The 23,859-nt window shown below is 38.2% G+C and overlaps 3 protein-coding genes and 1 long non-coding RNA gene across 4 annotated transcripts; 2 read left to right on the top strand and 2 right to left on the bottom strand.

Moving 5' to 3' along the window:
* Positions 1-5,922: 5,922 nt before the first annotated feature.
* On the bottom strand, positions 5,923-6,593 carry LOC105955395 (salt stress-induced hydrophobic peptide ESI3). The gene is made up of 2 exons (XM_012979111.2): positions 6,369-6,593; positions 5,923-6,244 (listed from the first exon to the last, which is right to left on the bottom strand). Exons 1-2 carry the CDS (start codon positions 6,447-6,449, stop codon positions 6,161-6,163), a joined length of 165 nt encoding a protein of 54 aa, XP_012834565.1. The 5' UTR covers positions 6,450-6,593; the 3' UTR covers positions 5,923-6,160.
* Positions 6,594-9,595: 3,002 nt separating this feature from the next.
* LOC105955507 (desmethyl-deoxy-podophyllotoxin synthase) lies at positions 9,596-12,515 on the top strand. The gene is made up of 2 exons (XM_012979240.2): positions 9,596-10,593; positions 11,592-12,515. Exons 1-2 carry the CDS (start codon positions 9,673-9,675, stop codon positions 12,231-12,233), a joined length of 1,563 nt encoding a protein of 520 aa, XP_012834694.2. The 5' UTR covers positions 9,596-9,672; the 3' UTR covers positions 12,234-12,515.
* Positions 12,516-12,645: 130 nt separating this feature from the next.
* Positions 12,646-16,021, bottom strand: LOC105955508 (PWWP domain-containing protein 5). The gene is made up of 3 exons (XM_012979242.2): positions 15,551-16,021; positions 13,107-15,331; positions 12,646-12,943 (listed from the first exon to the last, which is right to left on the bottom strand). Exon 2 carries the CDS (start codon positions 15,317-15,319, stop codon positions 13,121-13,123), a length of 2,199 nt encoding a protein of 732 aa, XP_012834696.2. The 5' UTR covers positions 15,320-15,331; positions 15,551-16,021; the 3' UTR covers positions 12,646-12,943; positions 13,107-13,120.
* A 137-nt stretch (positions 16,022-16,158) lies between these two features.
* On the top strand, positions 16,159-22,955 carry LOC148770335 (uncharacterized). Its single transcript, XR_016031920.1, has 2 exons — positions 16,159-16,429; positions 22,715-22,955. It is a non-coding gene; the product is annotated as an uncharacterized LOC148770335 (long non-coding RNA).
* The last annotated feature ends 904 nt before the right edge of the window (positions 22,956-23,859 follow it).

Genomic DNA, 23,859 nt, shown 5'->3' with positions numbered 1-23,859 from the left:
AATATCCTTAAATGATATAACACCTACATGAGCAATGCTCATGAATACCTTATGTGTTAATCCATTAGTAAGCGGATCCGCAATTGTGGAGTTTATCTTAATATGCTCTATGTACTGTTCACTTTGTACCTTTAACAACAAAGAACTTTCACAAGCTCTTGTTGTTGTTCGAAATTATAGCTGTTAAATATTGTCACCGTATAACTTTAATACAAATCAACATGTGCAGCCTAATAACGAGTGTTTATAGCTATATTCAAAAATAAGATGCTAAAAATTACCAGAACTTAACCATCGTGAAAAGAGCTTAAAGTGTTTGCTTAACACTCATGTCAAAATAGCTCAATCACTTAGGTTTACATTAACCAAAATGGATCTATACTTTAAGCATCATAAAAAATCAAAATCATGAATAAACCACACGATCTCCCAAAATATCTGATTTTGATAAATGAGCATATGTATATAACTTACATTCCCTATAATTACTGTATAACCCATTTGGCTGCTTTGCTAAATGATCCACTTTATAGGGTTATTCAAATATCTGCCTAACTTTATGCACACCTTAACCAAATGCGTACATTCTTTTATTTAAAATATTTATTGGGCATTGAATTGAGACTAAACAAGTCTCCTTTGTTGTGAGATTATCTCCCACTGATCCTTGAGAATGTACAATCATTAACTTTATTTATCTCAAAGTACATATGAGATAATTATAAGCTTAGGATTGTAACATCATTAACGGGAATTTTAATTTCCTTAATGGACTACTTTAGTTTGCAATCAATATCCTTCAAATCTTTAAAATTTTATGGTTGCACTTTATTGTTCCAAAAATATTACTATTTGAGAAACATATTCCTTGTGTCCATTAATCTCTTAATAGAGTCGATATGAGTGAAATATTTAATGACTAAACGTACCATATATCTTTCAATATTGCCCATTTGAATTACATTTGGTCTCAATTATTTGTAACCAAAGAAATTCACACCTTATGGCATTTCGATAAGATCCTAATGTCTTGTCATTCTAAATTTCAACTCATCTTTAATGTCTTATTCTCTTAAGGTTGTTGAGTTTGCTCTCAAGTGACTATTACCAAAGCTTGATTGGGAATTGTTCAATATTGTCTTATCAAAACTCTATATCTACTTTTCAAACAATGACAAGTACAAAGACATGTACATTGTCAAAAGCAGTACTAGGAATCAAATTGATTCATCTTTAAAGACAATGTCTATAATCTAAATTTCTCCCCTCAAACTCAACATCCTTAAAAGATTTTAAATTTCCCCTTTTAAAACATAATATATTGCAGCACTTAATGTTTCTCCTAAATGTACCTTAGCAAAGAAGAATGACTTATCATACTTCTTTGAATGTCTTGAATGTTCTATTCTTGAAATTTGTACCATTTTAAATTGCTTATGTAAGATTTTACTGTATGAGACTTTTACTTAAATTATAGGTCAAATTTTGAATTATGAAATAGACCAAGCTTAATGTTTTCAAATGAACAAGCTAACCGAATTTGTTCAAGAGAAAATCTAAATTCATCTAATGACGGTACCAAATGTCTATTTCATAATTCAAAAGAAAACCTAAGAGTCCTCATAGTCTCAATCCCAAATCTTACGTAACCTTTATAGATCATGTATATCTTTCAACATCAATTAAATGTTGGTTATGTGAATAACCCTTTATATACACATTTATGTGAACAGTGTAACCCATGATCTATTCACTAAATGTGTGTAGGTACAAAGTCAAAATATATTTTAGAACAGATTAAAGTGAGAAACAAGCATAATTACGTTATTCAACGTACCTCAGATGTAAACTGCAATTATAATGATTTATCTTAAGATGTACTAGTCAAATTAGCACTTAGTCTTTTCTCCCTTAATTATTTATTCTTCGTGTGAACGGTCAAAGTTTTATTATTTATGTTTTACAACAAACCTTATATTGACCATTCACGTAGAAAAATAAATTAAACCATATTCACTTTCAAGTCAGCGAAACCACACTAACGGAAGTGATATACCTCAAAATGAGATTAGACTATTACTTAATGTGCTCATTTATGTTCCTTTTCTTTATACCTTATTTAAACAATAGATATCATTATCTAATTTGTTGCAACTTTATCGTTTTAAAATAAAACGTATCCTTACTATCTTTAAGGAACCTTCTAGTACGTAGCCCCAAATTAAACCTTATGCCCCCAAAAAATTATTTTAAAATGGATGCACCTAATGATCTTAAATTTTATAAATAGAACGACGATATACTCTAGGTTCTTCTATTGTTCTATCCAAAAACAAATTCAAGATCTATGCACCATAATATGTAATAATAAAAATATTTGTGCAATTAAGCACAAAGTATTATAGGCAGATAATGTGTAAGCATATAAATAAATTAAATAGAGAACGTAAATAAAATCAATATGCTCACATTATAATCCAAAGTTTGACTTTGAAAATTTTAACTAACTATGGAATACATCTCAAGATGTCTAGCACAACATTAATATCAAGTCGTAGGGACAGTAATATTAATTGTAAGTGACACTCTTGTTGTAGTAATCAAACATTGATAATAAATCCTGTCAAATAATAAGTTCATCGTAGGGATGTAACTTTTATTCACATGGAGCCAAATAATTATCACATGTTTATTACCACAGTTGCATATGTGGTTCGGCCAAGTATTAACCTACCGTAGGGGTAGTGTTAAAATTCGCATGAATTCACATACACATAAACATCTTGACATTCTCAATTAGCTAATCTACACAGAGAGGTCACGTAGGGTGGCGTCATGCTTCAATTAGTTCTTTTAAATGTCAGACAAACTTAATAACAAGTCATTAGATGTACCCAAAAATTACTCAAAAAATTAAAAGTCGTCGTTGAACGCTAAGGCTCTAAAGACCTCACTGTATTGTTTTCGAATCAAACTCAGTAATATGGTTATTCATAAAAAAATGAGTATGCATTGAAAACATCGAACCCATCTTTATTTTGAATTTGAGCTAAAGATAATGTGGGGCTCACAATTCAATCTTATTTAGATAGTGGCCAAAATAAATCTTAACCAATAAATCTAACTTTATATGGATTTGGACTATATCAGTAACTCAATTTAGACTTAAAACAAGGGTTTTGAGTCAAATGCCGAATGAGTCAAACCTTATTTGGTTAATTAATAACCGTATTCATATTTTGATTCGTTAATGTTTAAATTATACTTGGTCAGAAACGTATTGAATTAAAAAATTAATTCATATCCTTAATTCGACCCATTAATTAAAACATTTAAGCCTAATAAGGCATGAACTTTAAAATCTGAAAATTCCCCAAATTAGCATTAGAAAACCGAATTTGAAATTCAAAATGAATTTCACTTTATTGACCAAACAAAACCTTAAATGAATATAAAAGAATTCACATATTAGTTCGGTCCCTCAAAATAATTGAAATGTTTTAAATGGCCCCAAAACCTTAAATCAACTTTTTATTCCTTAAAATTTGCCTTTGTCCCAAAACCAGAAAATCTTTCAACTTAAAGGACTGAATTGAAATTTTGAAAGAAAAGCTTTTGAGTGAAAAGGGACCTAAGATTCAGAAATACTTAATTTGAAAAATATATGACTGTTTTCGAAGAAACTTTAAAAGTGGGGACTGAAATGCACTTTTCGAAAGCTTTGGGCCCAAAATCAAATTTTCATTTATTATAAATTGACCCCAGCCCAAAATCAGGAATAACCCAAATATGGGGTCAATTTGTAATTTCAGAAAACTTGATTGGGGTAAGTTGTAATTTGCTAGAACTTTATCAACCTAATTTTGCCTCTCTAGCAAATCAACCGCCGTCATACCTCTCAGCCAACTCCACCGCCACCATCAATACCACATACCACCGCCGGAAACACACAACCCACAAATATCAACGCCGTCGGAATCCACCGTCGGCGCTCCGGCTTCCCTTTAGGCGAATCACGCCACCCAACATCAGTAATAATAGGACCGCACGCAATCCGCCCATTTCACCTAATGGACGCCGGAAAAGAAGTGAGGGGGCGGTGGTTGGTGGTCGACGACGGCCGATGAAATTGGTGGTACTGAAAAACGGTGCAGCAGGCTTGACCTGATGGCCGCTGCCCCAAATTTCAGATTTGGAATTCTCAGATTTTTGCCGTAAGACTTAATTCTTCAATCCAATGGATTGAAACCAAATTATTTTAACACTAATAGAAATTAATCAACCAACGATTGATAACTTCATAGAATCATACTGAATTTGAAAATTAATTCCTTAAACCTTAATCATTGATCCGAATGTCAGATATACACCAAACCTTAATTCGGTTAATATTATTGAACATGGAAATATTATTCAAATTGAAATCAATCAACACACACCAGGCCAGACGAACGTATTTCATAATGAAATAAATCAACCATCAATTGAATAATTGCATACAATTAAATACGATAACCATGATTGACTTAACCAAAACAAAAAATCATTAATCCAAAAAACGAAAATAACCATGCAATTTGAATCACTGAATATAAAATTGCATTAGAAACCCTATATGTTGATCCATGACAGCGAATTCATGAAATCAAAGCTACATAGTGCCGAATTGAATACAACACAACAAAATTCATAAATTTCATAAATTCTCGAAAATTCAAAACACGGTGGCTCTGATACCACTTGTTAGAAAATTTATCGTACATACATACGAATTCCCAAGAACCAACATGCTTGAATCAACGAGAATTAAACCTAAACATAAACACGGAAGCGTACCTTACATCATTGAATCGAATCTTCGAATCTCCACTGGATTTGGGACAGGTCTTCCAAAGAATCCGCAGTTCCTTAATTATCTCTCTAACGATGGATTTTAGAAGAGACGGAATGGTTGCGTTTCTTTGGGGACCACGACCCTTTATATAACTGTAGATTCCAGTTATTTTATAATTGTGATTCAGCCCCATCAATAAATCACAATTAAGCCCTAATTGTCTCTACACATTAGGCCCATAATTATAGTCTAATACCCATAAGTCCAACCCAATAATCTTTATTAGATCACAATTAATTTGGACTTTCTTTTAGATAGCCATACACATTTACGTCACATATGTGAGCCCACATAATTATTGAAATAATTCCAACAAAACTCGGTTGAAACTGCCCCGCCCACCTCTTGTAAACCGGCAAGTTCCTCCTCGATCTACGGAACTCAACCAATGCATTGTGTGGCGGAGCTTCTCTTATCCGTCCGATACAATCTAGTTTTTCTTCCATCGATTTTAGTATTGTTATGTAATAATAGTTTACGTAATCGACTACTGTCGATTAGTGAACCTACTATATTTCTTTTATAATCGATTTATTAATTTTACATTTAATATACACTTTAATATTTTAATTACCAAGAATATTATAGATTCGATCCCTTAAGTTTACATCAATTTCATATTTGCTCCCGTGTTAAAAAAAACATATTTGGTACTTGTACTTCAAAAATCCAATAATTTTAGCCAATTACGTCAATGACGGAATCAAGCGTTTTCCTATCACTCCCTTAACTATTAAATTGTTAAAATATAAGGGACCAAATGTGTTTTTTTTAACATAGAAGACCAAATGTGCAATCAGTGCAAAATTAAGGAGTAAAAACTGTAATTTTCCATTTAACTAACTAATCGAATCCACTACACAAACGGCATTACACATACATTTACGTCCAGTTTAATCCAAAAATTTGCAAAAAAAACATACAGTAGAACCTCATCTATATTAATAGATCACAAATTAATAACCTCAATTAAATAATAGTTTATCTCGATCCCAACTTGGTGGAAACGTATTACATTAACTCGATAATTTAATAATTCGCTAAATTAATAGAATTTTTCTGGTCCGGACTGTATTAATTTACAGAGGTTTAACCGTAAGATGAACTAGAACTCAATAATCTCAAGAGATTTAGAGAAACCCGACATGAAAGATCAACATAGTTAAACTCATACAGTACAGAAGTTCAATTAATTTCTACCAAAAAAAAAAAAAAAAAAAGAAAAAGAAAAAGAAAGAAAGAAAGTGAAATTACGAATATGCCCCCCTAAACGACCAACACGTAAATGGCGTATATAATCCCAGGTATGTATCCCAACACTGTGAGCAACAAACAAATCCAGAATTCCGCCTGATACCATTAATCAATACACAAACCAACAAATAATTAATTAAACCAATTATTTATTAACACTAAAATAAATAAATAAATAAAAAGAGGAGAGAGAAAGAAGAGAGAGAAAGTAAGTAAGTACTCCACAGCCATATCTGAGGAAGACACCAACTGGAGGAAGCAAAATTGCGAGGATCACTTCAAGAAATGTCTCTGAACCCATTTTTTATTTCTTCTTCTTCTTAACACCTCACCTCACAACAAATTTAATCTAATTTAATTTAATTTAATTTAATTATTTTGGGTGAAAAATATGAAGAGGGTGAAAAATGATGATCACTTCTAATATAGAAAAATGAAATAATAATAATTATTATAATGAAGCATTGCATGGGAGAAAAAGGTGTCACCTTGTTACGAGGTCAAGAGTGGAAATAGGAGCACGTGGAATGCCAGATGGCAACTCTCTGACTGCAAAATACGATTTGTTCGATGCTACACCCGGTGAAAAATACCGGGTGGGTCTTCTGCTGCCACGTGTCTCTTTTTTTGTATTTTATAATAGATTCCCCGCTAGGGTTTACCTCCAGGGGTTTTAGAAAAATAAAAAAAGAACACGTGGCAGCAGAAGACCCACCCGGTGTTTTTCACCGGGTGCAGCATCGAAGGAACCGCAAAATACAATCTGGAATAACGTAAATTACAACAAAGTCCCTTCTGTTTTTAGAAATTACATCAAGCCCCTTAAAGTTTGTAGCTTTTTTACATCCATGGTGTTAATTTCAGAATTTTAAAGGAGGGTGGATGTAATTATGAAAATATGAGGAGTTTTTCTTTTTTTATAAAGGGCAAATTACGGACACCCTCTTGAGGTATAACCAAATCACGAAAAAAACCCATTTTGTTTGGGTAATTACAGCCACCCCTAATTTTAAATATTCTGACATAAATTTTATATAATTCGGTTATTTACCGAACCAAATTCAGATTCAGTCCGGTAAGCGGTACGAAATGTCGGTGTACCGAAATTTTGGTTCGATTTTACCGATTTAATATCCCTAAATTTACCTCCGGATGGGTTTTTTCGTAAGACAATATATAGTTGAGGGAAGTGATTGTAATTACCCAAACATAAGGAGAGTTTTCGTAACTTGACCATAACTTAGGGGTGGCCGTAATTTGCCCTTTTATAAATAGACTTTACCTCAAGGGGAGGCTGTAATTTATTAAGGGGGCGACTGTAATTTATTTATTATATAACAAAGAATATTACTTTTTAAATTATTAATCTCATCGCAATTTTGTTGGATGATTTTAAAAATATAGCAATCTAATAAAGTTTTGAACAAAATTATTGTTGTAATTAACTACTTAACTTAATACTATTTATTTTTTGGGCAAATTACAGCCACTTTCTAAGGTATGGTCAAATTACGGAGAAAAAAAAAACCCTCTTGTTTGGGTAATTACCGTCATCCCCTCCTTTTCAATATTTTTACATAAAATTTATGTAATTCGGTTATTTTTCTAAACCAACTCGTATATTCAATTCGGTAAACAGTATGAAATGTTGGCGTAACGAAATTTCGGTTCAGTTTTACCGAATTAACATCCCTAAATATACCTCTGCAGGGGTCTTTTAGTAAGATATATAATACATAGTTGAGGGGGTGGCTGTAATTACCCAACATGAGGGGGTTTTCGTAATTTAACCATAAGTCGGGATGACAGTAGTTTGCCATTTATTTTTTAGATAAAATTTCATTTTATGCTTTCTACGTTTCCAAAAAATTCTAATTCATTCAAATAAAATCTAATTTTCTCTATAATAAACTTAAAATCATTGACCTAACTCATATAGCAATCGCCAGAACCTACAGCATGCATAAATGTCCATTAATTGTTATGGAGAATTTGCAATTGATAATAATATGTATTAGGCGAGGTTTAGGTATGAATCGATCTAATTAAGTAAAATTTAAATTAATCGTTCTTTTTTTCTTTTTTTAGAAGAAACTGGATATTTTATTATTCGGTACAAATAATCCTAACGAGGATTGGTAAAAATCTATATAAATTATTTGTTTCGAAACATTTTTTTCTTAAATTCAAATTATGTTACCAACTCTTCTAATGGGGATTGATCTGAACAATTTAAACATACTCAATTAGATCGAATCATATCTAAATCACGACGAATACAATTTTTTAATTAAAATATAATATGACTGTAATATCATTATTGAAACTCCTTAACCTTAGAAATATATATACAAACTTACACATAGGAACTATATATTTAACTTACTTCAATTAGGTCGATTTAGATAGATTATGCTCATACCTAAAATCCCCGCCAAACACAGATTTATTCTTCACACAAAAATTAATGGACATTTATATATGATGTAGGTTACGGTGATTGCTAGTAGTTGGCCGTCTAGGGTGGGTGCGGTAGAGGTATTTTTTAAAAACAAATATATCATAAAAGTTCTACTGCACCTTTTTCTAAAAACAAATACAAAACAATTTATTTATAAACTCTTAAACATCTTATAAGTTATTTTTAACATGTTATTATAACTTTAGTCGAACACCTAAATCAGTTGACTCGAGGGGAGGATAAAGTGAAAGGCGGAGAGAGACAGTTGCGTGAAATCAGTCCAATCGACAGGAGTTATTAGATGCTACACGTGATTATTTATATCGGTGAATTTAAACCGAATATTTGATTAAATAACTATCCACTAAGCACATGTACACATGGGTGTATGTGATTATGTGTAGATCTATACTTCAAATCCACTTAATGTAAATAACCAGTGTAGCATCTAATTTTTGTCAATCGACTTACAGAAAATCAGTTGACTTAATATTTTCTTTTATTTTCAACATATATAGATATAGATTGGAAATCAGTTTACTTATTACTTCTTTTACTCACATATATAGGCTTAATTTCACTTTGCACCCTTGAAATGTGGCATTTTGGTATTTTGTACCCTTGAAACAAATTAATAGCATTTTGCACCCTCGAAACACAAATTAGAAATGAATAAATGATTGATGAATAAAAAAAAATTGATTTGGCATTTCACATCCTAAAAAATACCACTAAAAATATTAAATTACCTTCATTAGCTTTAAAAATTCATTGGAGAATGCATTATGCATGATTTATTATGTACGTTTCGAGGATGCCAAATGCTATAAAAAAAAATTAAGGGTGCAAAATGCCAAAAGGCTATATTTCAAGGGTACAAATTGAAACTAAGCCTACAGCTAGATTGTTTATGAACCATGTCTGCATGCATTAATTCGCACGCCCTTAGAAATTGTATAAATATTGCTGAGTTCAATGGATTCAATACAAACTCATCCAAAAATTCACAAACATTAAAAATAAAAATAATAAATAATAAGTAATAAATAAATAAATCCCTCAAATGGAATTTGAGTTATCCTCTTTTCTCCTCCTCCTCCTCTCTTTGCTAGCATCCATTTTCGCTATCCGAAAGCTCGCGAAAACCCGTAAAAACCCTAAACCTAAATTCCCCCCGGGCCCACGTAAGTTACCGTTGATCGGCCACTTACACCACCTCACCGGTCCGGACCCACCGCACTACAAACTAGCCGATCTATCCAAGCGATACGGACCGTTGATGTACCTCCGCCTCGGCGAAATCGACAACATAGTCGTTTCGTCGCCGGAGATCGCTAGAGCGTTTTTGAAAACACACGACGTCACCTTCGCCTCGAGACCGTCACTCCTCTCGACGGAGATCGGCTGCTACAACAACACCGACATTGCATTCGCGCCGTACGGCGACTACTGGAGGCAGCTCCGAAAAATCTGCACGCTCGAGTTGCTAAGCGCCAAGCGCGTGCAGTCGTTCCGGCCGATACGAGTGGAGGTGAGTTCGAACCTATGCAAATGGATAGCCGGTCAGGACGAAGGGTCGACGGTCAACCTCTCGGAACGTGTCAGCATGTCGAACTACGACGTCATGGTGAGGGCGGCGATCGGGAAGAAGAGCGACGAGGCGTCGGCGTTCACTAGGGTGGTGAAGGAAGGTATAAGGCTGGTCAACGTGTTCCACGTTGCGGATTTGTATCCGTCGATCAAAATCATGCAGATGATCGGAGGGCTGAGGACGAAGATTGAGAACCACCACCGCCAGCTGGATAGGATAATTGGTAATGTTATCGACGAACGGAAGAGAGAGAATGCTAGAGTAGCGACTGTCGGTGATGGTGACGGTGACGGAGAAAAACGTGAAGATTTGCTCGACGTACTTTTGAAATTCCAGAGCTCCGGTTTGCTCGACATTCCGTTGACCGATGACAACATTAAAGCCGTTCTACAGGTAATTTATATACAATAGAACCTCGATAAATTAATACTCGATAAATTAATAACATCGCTTAAATAATAGTTTATCCTGGTACCGACTCGATAAAAACCAACTAAATTATTAATTCGATAATTTAATATTTCGCTACATTAATAGAATTGTTAGTCCCAACTGTATTAATTTATAGAGGTTTAATTGTATAGAGTTAAATACAATTTACACCCCTAAAGTATACCCTCTATAAAATACTAAATAGTAAATGGATGGACTATAACAAAATTTAGCATTCGAAAATTGGAACGAACAATTTTCCGAATTCCGCCGATTCCGATACGAAAATTTTCCGAAAACGTATCATAAAAACAAGATAGGTAGTGGATACTGGAATGCATAAAATCTACATGTGAATGTGCGTAAAATACGTAGTAAATACATACACGCAAGTTCAACATAAATTATATGATAAACTGTCTTCGATTTCACACGCTTGAAAGTTTATTCCGGAAATTAAAATTAGGGTAAATTACAACCACCTCCTGAGGTAGGGTCAATTATCGAAAAAATCCCTCTTGTTTGGATAATTACATCTACCCCTCAACTATGATTTTTTCTTACACCTCCACCCTTATGGTGTCAAATTCAACATAATCATTTAGATTTCGTGGAATGTGCTCTAATTTGTACTCGTTTTGTGTAAAAACACAGCTTTTGATGCACCACAATCCGATATATACAAGCCAAAAAACATATATTATGATCATTTTGCTTCAAATTGTAGAGTTTGAATGGGATATAACAGGTACAAAAGTCATAACATTCCATATAATCTTGAAGATTCCAAAATTTGAAACCGCAAGAATGGTTGTATAAGAAGATTTATATTTGAGGGGTGGTTGTAATTACCCAAACAAGAGGGGGGTTTCGTAATTTGACCACACCTCAGGGGTGGTTGTAATTGATCCTTAAAATTATGATCATCATTTTTCTGAGAATTTTTTTATAAAAAAAAGGATATGTTCGGTGCCGGAGTGGACACATCACCGACGGTTATCGATTGGGCAATGTCGGAAATGCTCAGAAACCCTAGAGTCCTAAAAAAGGCCCAAGAAGAGGTGAGACGTGTTTTCGACAACAGAGGAGGCATCGTAGACGAACGTTACTTTGACGAACTCAAATACTTCAAACTAGTCATCAAAGAGACACTCCGGGCCCACCCAGTGGTCCCACTACTGCTTCCACGTGAAAGCAGAGAGCCGTGCATTATCAACGGGTACGAAATACCCGTTAAAACACGGGTTGTGGTCAACGCGTGGGCCATAGGGAGAGACCCGGAGTACTGGGAGGAGCCCCAGAGCTTCAAACCGGAGAGGTTTATCGAAACACCGATTGAGTTCACGGGGAATAACTTCGAGTATATACCTTTTGGCTCTGGAAGAAGAGCTTGCCCCGGAATGATGATCGGGCTGGCAAATGTCGAGCTCCCGTTGGCTATGTTTTTGTACCATTTCGATTGGATGCTGCCCGACGGAATGAAACCCGAAGATTTGGATATGACTGAGTTGGCTGGAGCTTCGGCGAGAAGGAAGTTCGATCTTTGTGTGGTTCCTACTCTTCGAAGGCCTTTGCCACATCAAGGAATCGGAATTAATTAATTAATTCTAGTCCGAGTACTACAAAAAATGAATAAATAAAGCTCGTCACGGTTGAGCTATATTCGCGAATTGGAGTTTATTCAAGGATCGATCGAATAAATTTTCACTTTATCAAGTTTGACTTAATAAACGAAACGGAACTCTACATTTAGAATCTCGATTTCGTCAATGTTACACATTGAAATGCACCGAATGATTTCGTCGATGTATATATATATACATGGATGTGTCACGCGTGTCAATGAAGTGAATATTTATCAGTACGAGTGTATAGTACATTTTCATTCCGCAGCGTGTGGCATCGAATAAACTAGATCGCTATATAGAAGAGTTACCAGGCCGACCCACCGGGTCATGGGTCGAGAGGGTAAGGGCCATATCAACGGTTGGTGTCGGATCCAAAGTCAACGAGTCAAGCAGTCAACATACCGAGTTTATGCTCGATATTAAAATATTACTAAAAAAAATTATAATCGAAAGAAAATAAAGCAGATGTAGTTAATTAATCTCTCCTACAAAAGATTGAATGTGATGCAAAATAAGGTTTGGTTGAATACATCTCGTTTGTGCACTAACTAATAGTTGATGACTAGAACGAGCCCTACTTTCGCAGCTTCTCGATCCATCCTTCAGAATACAGCCTACGTAATTAATTCTCGACTAAATGCTGATTCGATGTTAGACAGTCCCCACGGCGGATAAATTTCACCCTGCGGAGAAAACGAGAGAATTTTCAATTGTATATAAAGAAGCAAGCCAAGATAATAATGAACAAATAAACAAAAAAAAGAAGAATCTCATAACAAATGCTCGTTAATTATCTCAATTAACTATATAACGAGAAGATAAATTCAGTAACGAGCAAATAATTACCGTAAAATCCAAAGCTATAGCATCAAAATCTCATCTTCCGGAAACTGAGGTATCTCAAGGGGCAAAACCTTGACCGAGATCAACGGTGAGTAACCAATCTCATAAGTAACAATAACCGGTCCAAATATATTGAACTTTTCGGAACTATCATGAGCAATTACAGCATCAGCACCCCGTTTAAATATCACTTTAGCCCGACCTGAATCACGATCAACTTCAGTCTCGGATTCCATCAAAGTCCCAAACCGCCTAAATATTTTATTCAAATTTATTTCCGAAGGAACGCATTTCTTGTCAGCAAAGTTCAATATCAGCTCAGCGGGCGAAGATTCTTGCTTTCTCCTTCGAAGACTGTCGTCTAATTCCATGGCTGCTCCTGAGTGGGCCCCACCTGAAAACCTCTTCCTAGAATGTGATTTAATACCCGATTGTTTTACGGGGTTTTCGGTATAAGGCAGTGTTTGCTCTTCCTTGGTGTGGACAATCCTGTCCGTCCAATAAGAATCATTCGTCGCATCACCGAAATCAAATTCTTCACCTATTGCTGACCCAGCTTTTCTCTTTCTACCTCGTTGATTTAAAACAACAGAATTTCTGAAACCCGAGAAGAAAGTCCGGGTACTATTTTCGAACCCGTTTTCTTTCTCGGGTTTTTGTGCCACCGTCTGAAGTTGAGATACTATCTTGTTCACCGAAAAAGATTCAGTTGAACTAAGCGGACCCCGGTTTTCATCAGTTACCGTTTCGACACTATTGCCCTTCACCGACGAAGTGAACTGCGTTAATTGGCTGGCTACTCTGCTGACGCAGTCTCCAATTCGAAAGGAAGTCTTATGAGTTTGACCGTTTACCCGTTTACCCGACCCGTTGGTTAACGGGTCGTCGGATCTCTGTTTTCTCACAGAAGACACATCATCGTCCATTAGCTCCATCAAGCTTCTCTCCTTCCTATAGCAAGAATCGTCTTCTGGAGTGTGTTTGTCTCTGTGGGGCCCAACAACTTCGTCGCCAATGTTTTCGTCACTTTCCAGAAATTCGGTCGGCAAACGATATCCTTTAAACCGAGAAAAAGCAGACAGCTGTCCTCTAAGAATAACGAGATCAACTCGATCAGCCCCACAAGATGATGATGCATGAGTTGCCAAGTTCCTAACATAATCGAGAAGTTTATCGGGCTCGAAAAAACTGGCTCGGCTAGAGTGATCCACACCGTATCTACGGCAGGAATCCTCGTGTATACCAGTGTTCTCCACAACTTGAGCTTCGATCCTACGGTACGCATCTTCCGGTATACACGAGCACGCCAAACCTAGCTCCACCCTTCTAGAAACTTCCTCCAAGGCAGAGTCGACAGCATTCTGAAACGCTTCGGAATTGCTCTGCTTCTCGATTTGTGTGAAATATGACCTAAACGGCCTCAACACAGACGAATTGCTCCAAGAAAACGTTCCATCGCCAAAATACGCTACCAAATAAGAGTCCTTCTTGTAATATTGGACAGCCTTGTCTGAAGCATGTTCTGGATCGAATACTTGTCCGGGCCACCATGGATGGTTCCGTATTTTCCCCCACACCATATCCGAAATGGCGAAAGTACCCTCGTATTCTTCATCAGCAAACTCAGGTTTGTGTTCTTCGGTACTGAACTCTGATTCGGTTATCTGAACTTCAAACACTTGTTCTTTACTTTGAGGGAATTCGTAATCTTCAACAACAATGTCGAGCCTAGCTTCCGTTTTGACAGCAGGATCGTCGAACATGACAGAATCTGTTTGGACGATTTCCGTCCCCGAAGAACAAACTTTTCCTTCGACAACTTCTTGACTCGATTGCACATCCATAACTGCACCACCATTTTGTAGATCAACAGATTCGTTAAAACAGACATCGATTTCTTCGTCCCACACATCCATACCATCCGAAAAGGGATTTTCTTCTCCGTTCTGCCATGCATGGTCCTTGAAATTACCAACTTCTTCGGACCCTAAATACCCCTCTTTGTGACCGCGGACCCCACCGACAAACACGTCGGACCCCACAATTTCCACCATTATTTCCCCTCCATAACCCTCTTCATAAGACTCCTCAACCAGATTTTCTCCTCCCATACTTTCAACAAGAGGTTCACCAACCAATTTCCCACTCAAGGGTGACAGTGAAACGACGGCGGCGCCGCCGCCGGCCGGACCCACATCACCTTGCTCGTCCTTCATAACCAAAATTTTCTGGGCCGAGATTATAAATTTATGTAAGTAAAAATCTTAACCAAGACAAAAGTACCCAAAAACCATAAACCATAAACCCTAACAGAGAGAATTTCACACATTTAAATTCAATAAATTGCACGAAGCGCATATATACCGAATAATATTCAAAAACCCACGTTCGAAAAGAAATTAGAAGTTACAAAAAATTAATTAAAACAAAACAAAGAAAAATGGTACCTCAACTGCAGTGATCGTCGGAAAAACCGGAAACTGGGGTTTTAGAGGGTTTTTAGAGAGAGAAAATCAGACGGCGAAAATATAGTGGGGAGAAGAAAACGTAAAACGGAGCCGAAAGAAATGAAGAGTCCTCTTAGCAGAGTTCCGAAATAGGTTAAACCCTAGAATGCCGTCATCGTTTTGTGATGAGAATTTGGAAAACGGCGCCGTTTCAGGGTAACATACAACCGTTCGCTGCAACACAGATAGTATTGAGCTGTAACAATTATTATTTTTACCCTTTCTTCCTTTTCGGGATACTTTTATTTTCATCTTGGTCCCTCAACTCTATCTAGGGTAGCAATTTACCCCCTCAAAAATCATTCTTTTTCCTCATATATATTTAGAAAACAAAGCTAAATTTTAAATGGGAAATGTAGGATAACCCCCTAGTTTTGAAAATATATAGGGATAGGTCCTAAGGATTTTTCTTTCCTAGTCAAAAACTCAAATTCTATTCATAATTTGATAGACCCCTAGATAAATCGAAATACCCATTTTGCCCTTTTAATTACAATTTAAAACCCTAAACCCTAGCTTTTTTTTTCTTCCCCCCAACAACTTCTATCAGCCGTCCCCTCCCCACTCCCCCACTCTCTCTCTTTCTTTTTCTCTCTTCTCTTTCTTTCTTTCTCTTCATCTCTTTCTCTTTAACTCTCTCGCTACCCACAGCTCTCCGCCGTCGTTGCTCCACTCACCTCCTTGTGTCGTCGTCGCTGCTCCCCCACCTCCTTGCGCCGCCGCCGCCGTCGCTCCCCTCACCTCCTTGCGCTGCAGCCGTCGCTGCTCCGCCACGACCTTGTACCGGCCGTCTTTGCTCCTCCCACCGCCTTGAACTCGGTACTAAACCATTCACTTCACCTTTTTAAGTTATTTTTTTAATTTATGAATGTCCATCCATTTTTAATTTATTTTTTAAGATCTGAATTCTCTTAACTATTTCACCTTATTTTATTGTTTTTTTTATGAAAATCAACTAAATTCAAAAAATTTAAATTGTGATCCGACGATGTGTAGTCAGATATAAAATTTCAGATCTGGAATTGGTGGGGTTCGATTTGTATATATTTACTGCATTTATATATAAAAAAAAAACACTGATCTACTATGTTTTTGAAGATCTGTGAACAATTAATATTAAAATATTTTTCTTTGGATTAATTTGATTTTTTATTATAAATCATATTATAATTTATTTGAAGATGATTCGAAATGCCTAAAGTGTGAGAGTTTTGTTTGTCTGTAATGGAAATTTAACCAGTAGTGGTTACTTACATGAGTGATTTGAGTCAGGTGAATATACAATTATATTTAGTCATATACAGTCATGTATAGTCAGTCACATGTAGTCATGTATAGTCATGACTACATGTAACTATACATGACTATATATAGGACTTGTAGTATAATATAGTTATTTGTAGTCAATTTTAGTTCAGTAAATTTATCAACAAAAAAAATCATATTTTTTTTGTATTTTTCATGTAATTTAATTTTTTATTATAAATCATATATATTGATGTGCCTAATTGGGCCAACCCAATTGGCCTACAAGTTATTTACCTACTGGGCCACGAGCCCAATATCGAAGACCAATATCACCGAGGCCCAAACACCTTCAAGTAAGGCTTGGGCCCAACAAAGCAAACCCAACCCAATAAACGACATATAAATAGAGGTTTTCCTCATTTTATTAAGGTACGTCCTATGAACTGAGCAATACTACAATACGTATTCTCTGGACTAATTCTATGATCAGCACGTCTGACTTGAGCGTCGGAGGGGTTTCCGCCGGATCAACCCCCGGCGTAGTTCACGTGTGTTCATTTCGCAGGTACCTCAGGATCATCAAGTTGTCAAGCTACCGATCCGCTTTGCTCTCCCAATACATTTTCTACACTACCCCAGGTGATCTACTTTTTAACATCATCATTTTGGCGCCGTCTGTGGGAACGATGCAAACCAGATCACGTAGCCAACAAGATCCTCCTGAGGTGTCTGCTCGGAGAGAAAAGGACACAGCAAACGACCTTCCACCTCGTGGAGGCTCTGGCTTGCCACCTCCTCCACATCCCATGGATCCGCCTCGCGAGGTTCAGGTGATCCCCCTTGGGGACCAACCACTCGCCGATCCACCGCTCCCTGCTCCTCGAATGGTTCAAATAACCGAGGATGCGCTTCAACGCATGATAGCAGAAACTTCAACTCGCGCTGCCATAGAGGCCGTGACCCAATATATCGGCACGATGGGAGCAAATGCTCCCAACGCGATATCAGCACCTGCTCCACATGTGGAGCCACCTATGGCACCACCGCCGTCGACTCCCTGGGGGCTTACATATGCCCCCAAAATATTTCGCTCGCCAAGGGTTATCGACTCCCTGGGGGCTTACATCCGCCCCCAAAATATTTCGCTCGCCAAGGGTTATCGACTCCCTGGGGGCTTACATCCGCCCCCAAAATATTTCGCTCGCCAAGGGTTATCGACTCCCTGGGGGCTTACATCTGCCCCCAAAATATTTCGCTCGCCAAGGGTTATCGACTCCCTAGGGGCTTACATCGCCCCCAAAATATTTCGTTCGCCAAGGGTTATCGACTCCCGGGGGGCTTACATCGCCTCCAAAATATTTCGTTCGCCAAGGGTTATCGACTCCCTGGGGGGCTTACATCTGCTCCCAAAATATTTCGTTCGCCAAGGGTTATCGACTCCCTGGGGGTTCACATCGCCCCCAAAACATTTCATTCGTCATAGCAGGAGCCAACGCTCCTCCTCGTGAGGCCCCACTGGGTCCCCAACATGATCAATTTCTACTTACTTCTCGAACGGTTCAGATAACCGAAGAAGACCTTCAGCGTATGATCACGGAAGATTCAACTCGTGCTGCCACTGAATCAGTGGCACCATATATCGCCAAGGTGGGGCATCTCACCCCAGTGGTTCGTGACCGCCTCATCCTAAATGGGGGGCTATCCCATGCTAAAGTTGGGCATCCCATCTCAAGGAATGAGGGTAATATCCCTATTCAAAAAATATAACATCCCCAAGGGGGTACACATCCCATCTCAAGGAATGAGGATAATCTCCCCACTCAAAAAATAGAACATCCCCAAGGGGGTGCACATCCCATCTCAAGGAACGAGGATAATCTCCATACTCAAAAAATATAACATCCCCAAGGGGGTACACATCCCATCTCAAGGAATGAGGATAATCTCCCCACTCAAAAAATAGAACATCCCCAAGGGGGTGCACATCCCATCTCAAGGAACGAGGATAATCTCCCTACTCAAAAAATAGAACATCCCCAAGGGGATGCACATCCCATCTCAAGGAACGAGGATAATCTCCCTACTTAAAAAATAGAACATCCCCAAGAGGGGTGCACATCCCATCTCAAGGAACGAGGATAATTTTCCTACTCAAAAAATAGAACATCCCCAAGGGGATGCACATCCCATCTCAAGGACCGAGGATAATCTCCCTACTCAAAAAATAGAACATCCCCAAGAGGGGTGCACATCCCATCTCAAGGAATGAGGGTAATATCCCTATTCAAAAAATAAAACATCCCCAAGGGGGTGAATATCAACCAAATAAAAAAGAAAAAGAAAAAAGATGAAGAAGAAAGAAGAAGAAAAAGAGAAGATGAAGAAAAAAGAGAAGAAGACAGAAGAAGAAAAAAGAAACAAGAAAAAGAAGTAGAAGAGAAAAAAAGAAGAAAAAAGAAGAAAAGAAGAAGAAGTAGAAAAGAAAAAAGAAGAAAAGAAAAAAGAAAAAAAAAAAAAAAACAAAAAAAAAATACAAGGAAGCGCGCGCACGTCAGCACCGCGCGGTTGGCCAGGGAGCCTCGGTCCGCGCGCGCGCGGAAAAAGAAAAAAAAAAAAAAAAAAAAAAAAAAAAAAAAAAAAAAAAGGCCAGGAGGCGCGCGTGCACAGCACGCGCGCGTGGCCTACACGCGCCAGACGCGCGCGTGCACTGCACGCGCCAGCAGCAAAAAAAAAAAAAAAAAAAAAGGGCCAGTACGCGCGCGTACACAGCACGCGCGCGTGGCCTACACGCGCCAGACGCGCGCGTGCACGGCACGCGCCAGCAGCAAAAACAAAAAAAAAAAAAAAAAAAGGGGAAGAGGAGCGCGCCTTCCCATGCACGCGCGCGCGCCTCCCAAGGCAACCTTGGAGCGCGCGCTCCCATATAATTGGGCACAACTTTCACCGTCTTCCACCAAATTGCGCGTAGATTTTGACTCGCTTCACCAAATCGCATGAGAATTTCAACGCGTTCCACCAAATTGCGCGAGCTCTTTAACGCACCTACCAAATTGCGTTCGCTATCAAATGGAGAAAAAAAAAAATTATTTCTCCACACCATGCCAACGATTAACGCAAGAATACAACATCGATCTACTCTCGACAAGATCCGGTACCCTTTTCAACGTGGCTCCCACATCCTCTCGAGAGTGGGGGGCTTGCGAGACAACTCCCACGAGTAGCCAACTCGCTCGGAACTACAACCCGCAGCGAGACAACTCCCACGATGAGATAACTCGCTCCGTCCTACAACCCGCAGCGAGACAACTCCCACGAGGAGCCAACTCCCTCGGGTCTACGAAACCATAGCGAGTTAACTCCCACGAGGAGAATACTCGCTCTGTCCTATAACCCGTCGCGAGGCAACTCCCACGAGGAGCCAATTCCCTCGGGTCTCAACGCCATAGCGAGATAACTCCCACGAGGAGCAAACTCGCTCGGCCCTACACACTCGTTGCGAGACAACTCCCATGAGGAGTCAACTCCATCGGTATTATGAACCCGTAGCGAGACAACTCCCACGAGGAGCCAACTCGCTCGGAACTACAACCTGTAGCGGGACAACTCCCACGAGGAGCCAACTCCCTCGGGTCTACGAAACCATAGCGAGATAACTCCCACGAGGAGACCACTCGCTCCGTCTTATAACCCGTTGTGAGATAACTCCCACGAGGAGCCAACTCCCTCGGGTCTCATAACCACAACGAAATAACTCCCACGAGAAGACCACTCGCTCTGTCCCACAATTCGCAGCGACACAACTCCCACGAGGAGCCAACTCGCCCGATACTACAACTCGTAGCGAGACAACTCCCACGAGGAGCCAACTCGCTCGGTACTACAACCGGCGGCAAGATAACTCCCGCGAGGAGATAACTTGCTCAGTCATATAACCCGTTGCGAGGCAACTCCCACGAGGAGTCAACTCCCTCGGGTCTACGAACCCACAGCGAGGCAACTCCCACGAGGAGCCAACTCACTCGGTACTACGAACCCGTAGCGAGACAACTCCCACGAGAAGCCAACTCGCTTGGTACCACAACCCGCAGCGAGACAACTCCCACGAGGAGCCAACTCGCTCGATACTACAAGTCTGTTGCGAGGCAACTCCCACGTACAACCACCTCGCTCGATAATAAGACTCGCTGCGAAACAACTCCCACGAGGAGACAACTCGCTCAGAGCAACCTCAATCCGCACGCTCCTCAATCGCGCGTCATCCAATGCTCCTACAACTTCGCTGCAAGACAACTCTCTTGAAGAGACAACTCGCTCGCAATGCACTACATAATCGCAAGCTCAAGTTAGCACGATTACAACCCTAGAAACACTTAGAGATATTATGAGAATCTATATAGCCTGGCCAGCTTGATTACTCAAAATTTATCTACTTGTTTTCGATGGGTCCTTCATTAAAACGTGGCCACGGTCCAAACATACTTACGACCCACGAGGTCTAACAAGGGGCACGATCCCCATAAAAAAACTCTTGAGAGCCTGATCCCCTCCTCAAGTACATCACGCACAAGGCTATATGTAAACACATACAAGCAACGCGTCAAAAACATTGACAATGTCGATAAATAACAACTCCCACGAGGAGAATACTAGCTCCGTGCTACTACATTATCACGAGACAACTCCCACGAGGAGATAACTCGATCAACTCTATTACCCCCCGACGAGACAACTCCCACGAGGAGATTACTTGATCCGTGCTGCCACATTATCGCGAAACAACTCCCACGAGGAGATAACTCGATCAACTATATTACCCCGCGACGAGACAACTCCCACGAGGAGACAATTCGCTACTACATCGTCGCGGGACAACACCGACGACTCAAATAACTTACATAGCGACAACTTAGTCGCGCCAACGCGCATTCACGCCCCTCCGACACACGCTCCAATGCATTTTCGCACACCATCAGGCCATATGCCAAAGAACGAACACTACAATTTTCACTCTCGACACGATTGAGAACCCATTTCGACATGGCCCCCACATCGACTCGAGAGTGGGGGGCTTAATGATGTGCCTAATTGGGCCAACCCAATTGGCCTACAAGTTATTTACCTACTGGGCCACGAGCCCAATATCGAAGACCAATATCACCGAGGCCCAAACACCTTCAAGTAAGGCTTGGGCCCAACAAAGCAAACCCAACCCAATAAACGACATATAAATAGAGGTTTTCCTCATTTTATTAAGGTACGTCCTATGAACTGAGCAATACTACAATACGTATTCTCTGGACTAATTCTATGATCAGCACGTCTGACTTGAGCGTCGGAGGGGTTTCCGCCGGATCAACCCCCGGCGTAGTTCACGTGTGTTCATTTCGCAGGTACCTCAGGATCATCAAGTTGTCAAGCTACCGATCCGCTTTGCTCTCCCAATACATTTTCTACACTACCCCAGGTGATCTACTTTTTAACATCATCATATATGTAATTTTTTTTGTATTTATTTGAAGATGATTTGAAATACCTAATGTGTGAGAGCTTTGTTTGTCTGTAATAAAAATTTAACCAGTAATGGTTACTTACATGGGTGATTTGAGTCAGGTGAATATACAGTTATATTTAGTCATATACAGCCACATATAGACAGTCACATGTAGTCATGTATAGTCATGACTACTTGTAACTATACATGACTATATATAGGACTTGTAGTATACTATAGTCATTTGTAGTCGATTTTAGTTCAGTAAATTTATCAACAAAAAAAATCATGTTTTTTTTGTATTTTTCATGTAACCTAACTCGCATGTTCCATTTTGCTATTTAACTCGTATTTTTTTGTCGCAGGTTTTGCTTTTATTATAATTTTATGACATGCAGAGAATAAAATTCGATGAAGTGCCTTTGTGAAGTTGGATTCATGCTACAGTACTCCGGACTTATGCCACTTATATAACTATAGATAATTGTATATAACTATTGTCATGTGTAGTAACAAATATTTATATGTATGTTATGTGTTTTTTAATGTATAGTAATGCGTGTTCATGTTTTAAAAATTATATGCATGTGATTGTGTTTTTTTCAATTTTTTTGGGTTAGTTGATTTATAATATCAAGATTAAATTGTGAATTTTGATGTTGGTGTAGATTAATTTTGGGGTAAAAAGATAGTACATGATTAATTTTGACTGTGGTATACTGTAGTCATATATAGTCAATTCAGTACAGTAAATTTATCCAAAAAAAAAATAAAAAAAAAATAAAATATTAAAAATTAAAAAATTAAAAAAAATTAAAAGAATTAAAAAAATTAAAAAATTAAAAAAATTAAAAAAATTAAAAAAAATTAAAAAAGTTAAAAATTTTAAAAAATTAAAAAATTAAAAAAATACAAAATACGATATATATAAAAAATAATAATAAAATAAGAATTTATATTTTATTAAAATAATCTATAAAATGATAAATGCAGACCTAAAATGCTAAATGCAGTTCAGCATTAAGCTGAATGTAGGGGCGAAAATGTTGAATGCAGTTGGGTGGAAATTGAACATAAGGGCCCAATAGTACTTTTACCTCTCCAGGGGATTATATCAAAGAAATAATTTTAGGGGACCTAGCCCTATATAAGTTCCATATGAGGGGTGTATATCAAATGGGCCCAATTTTAAATTATATAGATTGTTATTATTTATTAGAAGGTGCAAAATATGTTATTAGGGTAGCCTTTCCAATACACGCATTCAAAAAGATTCGAATATCCAACCTTTCATCAAACTCGATTGTAAATTTTTTTTTATGGAGAATTGCACTTTTGGTCCGTAATGTTTGGTCCGGTTCAACTTTTCAGCACTGTTGTTCCAAGGTGGACAAAATTCACATCTAAAATAGCAAAATTCGACACATTTGGCCCACTTTGTCCCGCGTCCGTTAGCATCTAACTTGAAAATGCCACGTGCAGCGCACGTGACCCCCAATATGTCCAAATT

This window comes from Erythranthe guttata, chromosome 6 (assembly GCF_056151865.1).
Source record: "Erythranthe guttata isolate IM_541 chromosome 6, IM_541, whole genome shotgun sequence".
Classification (NCBI taxonomy): Eukaryota; Viridiplantae; Streptophyta; class Magnoliopsida; order Lamiales; family Phrymaceae; genus Erythranthe; species Erythranthe guttata.
This window is presented reverse-complemented; position numbering and strand designations above follow the sequence as displayed.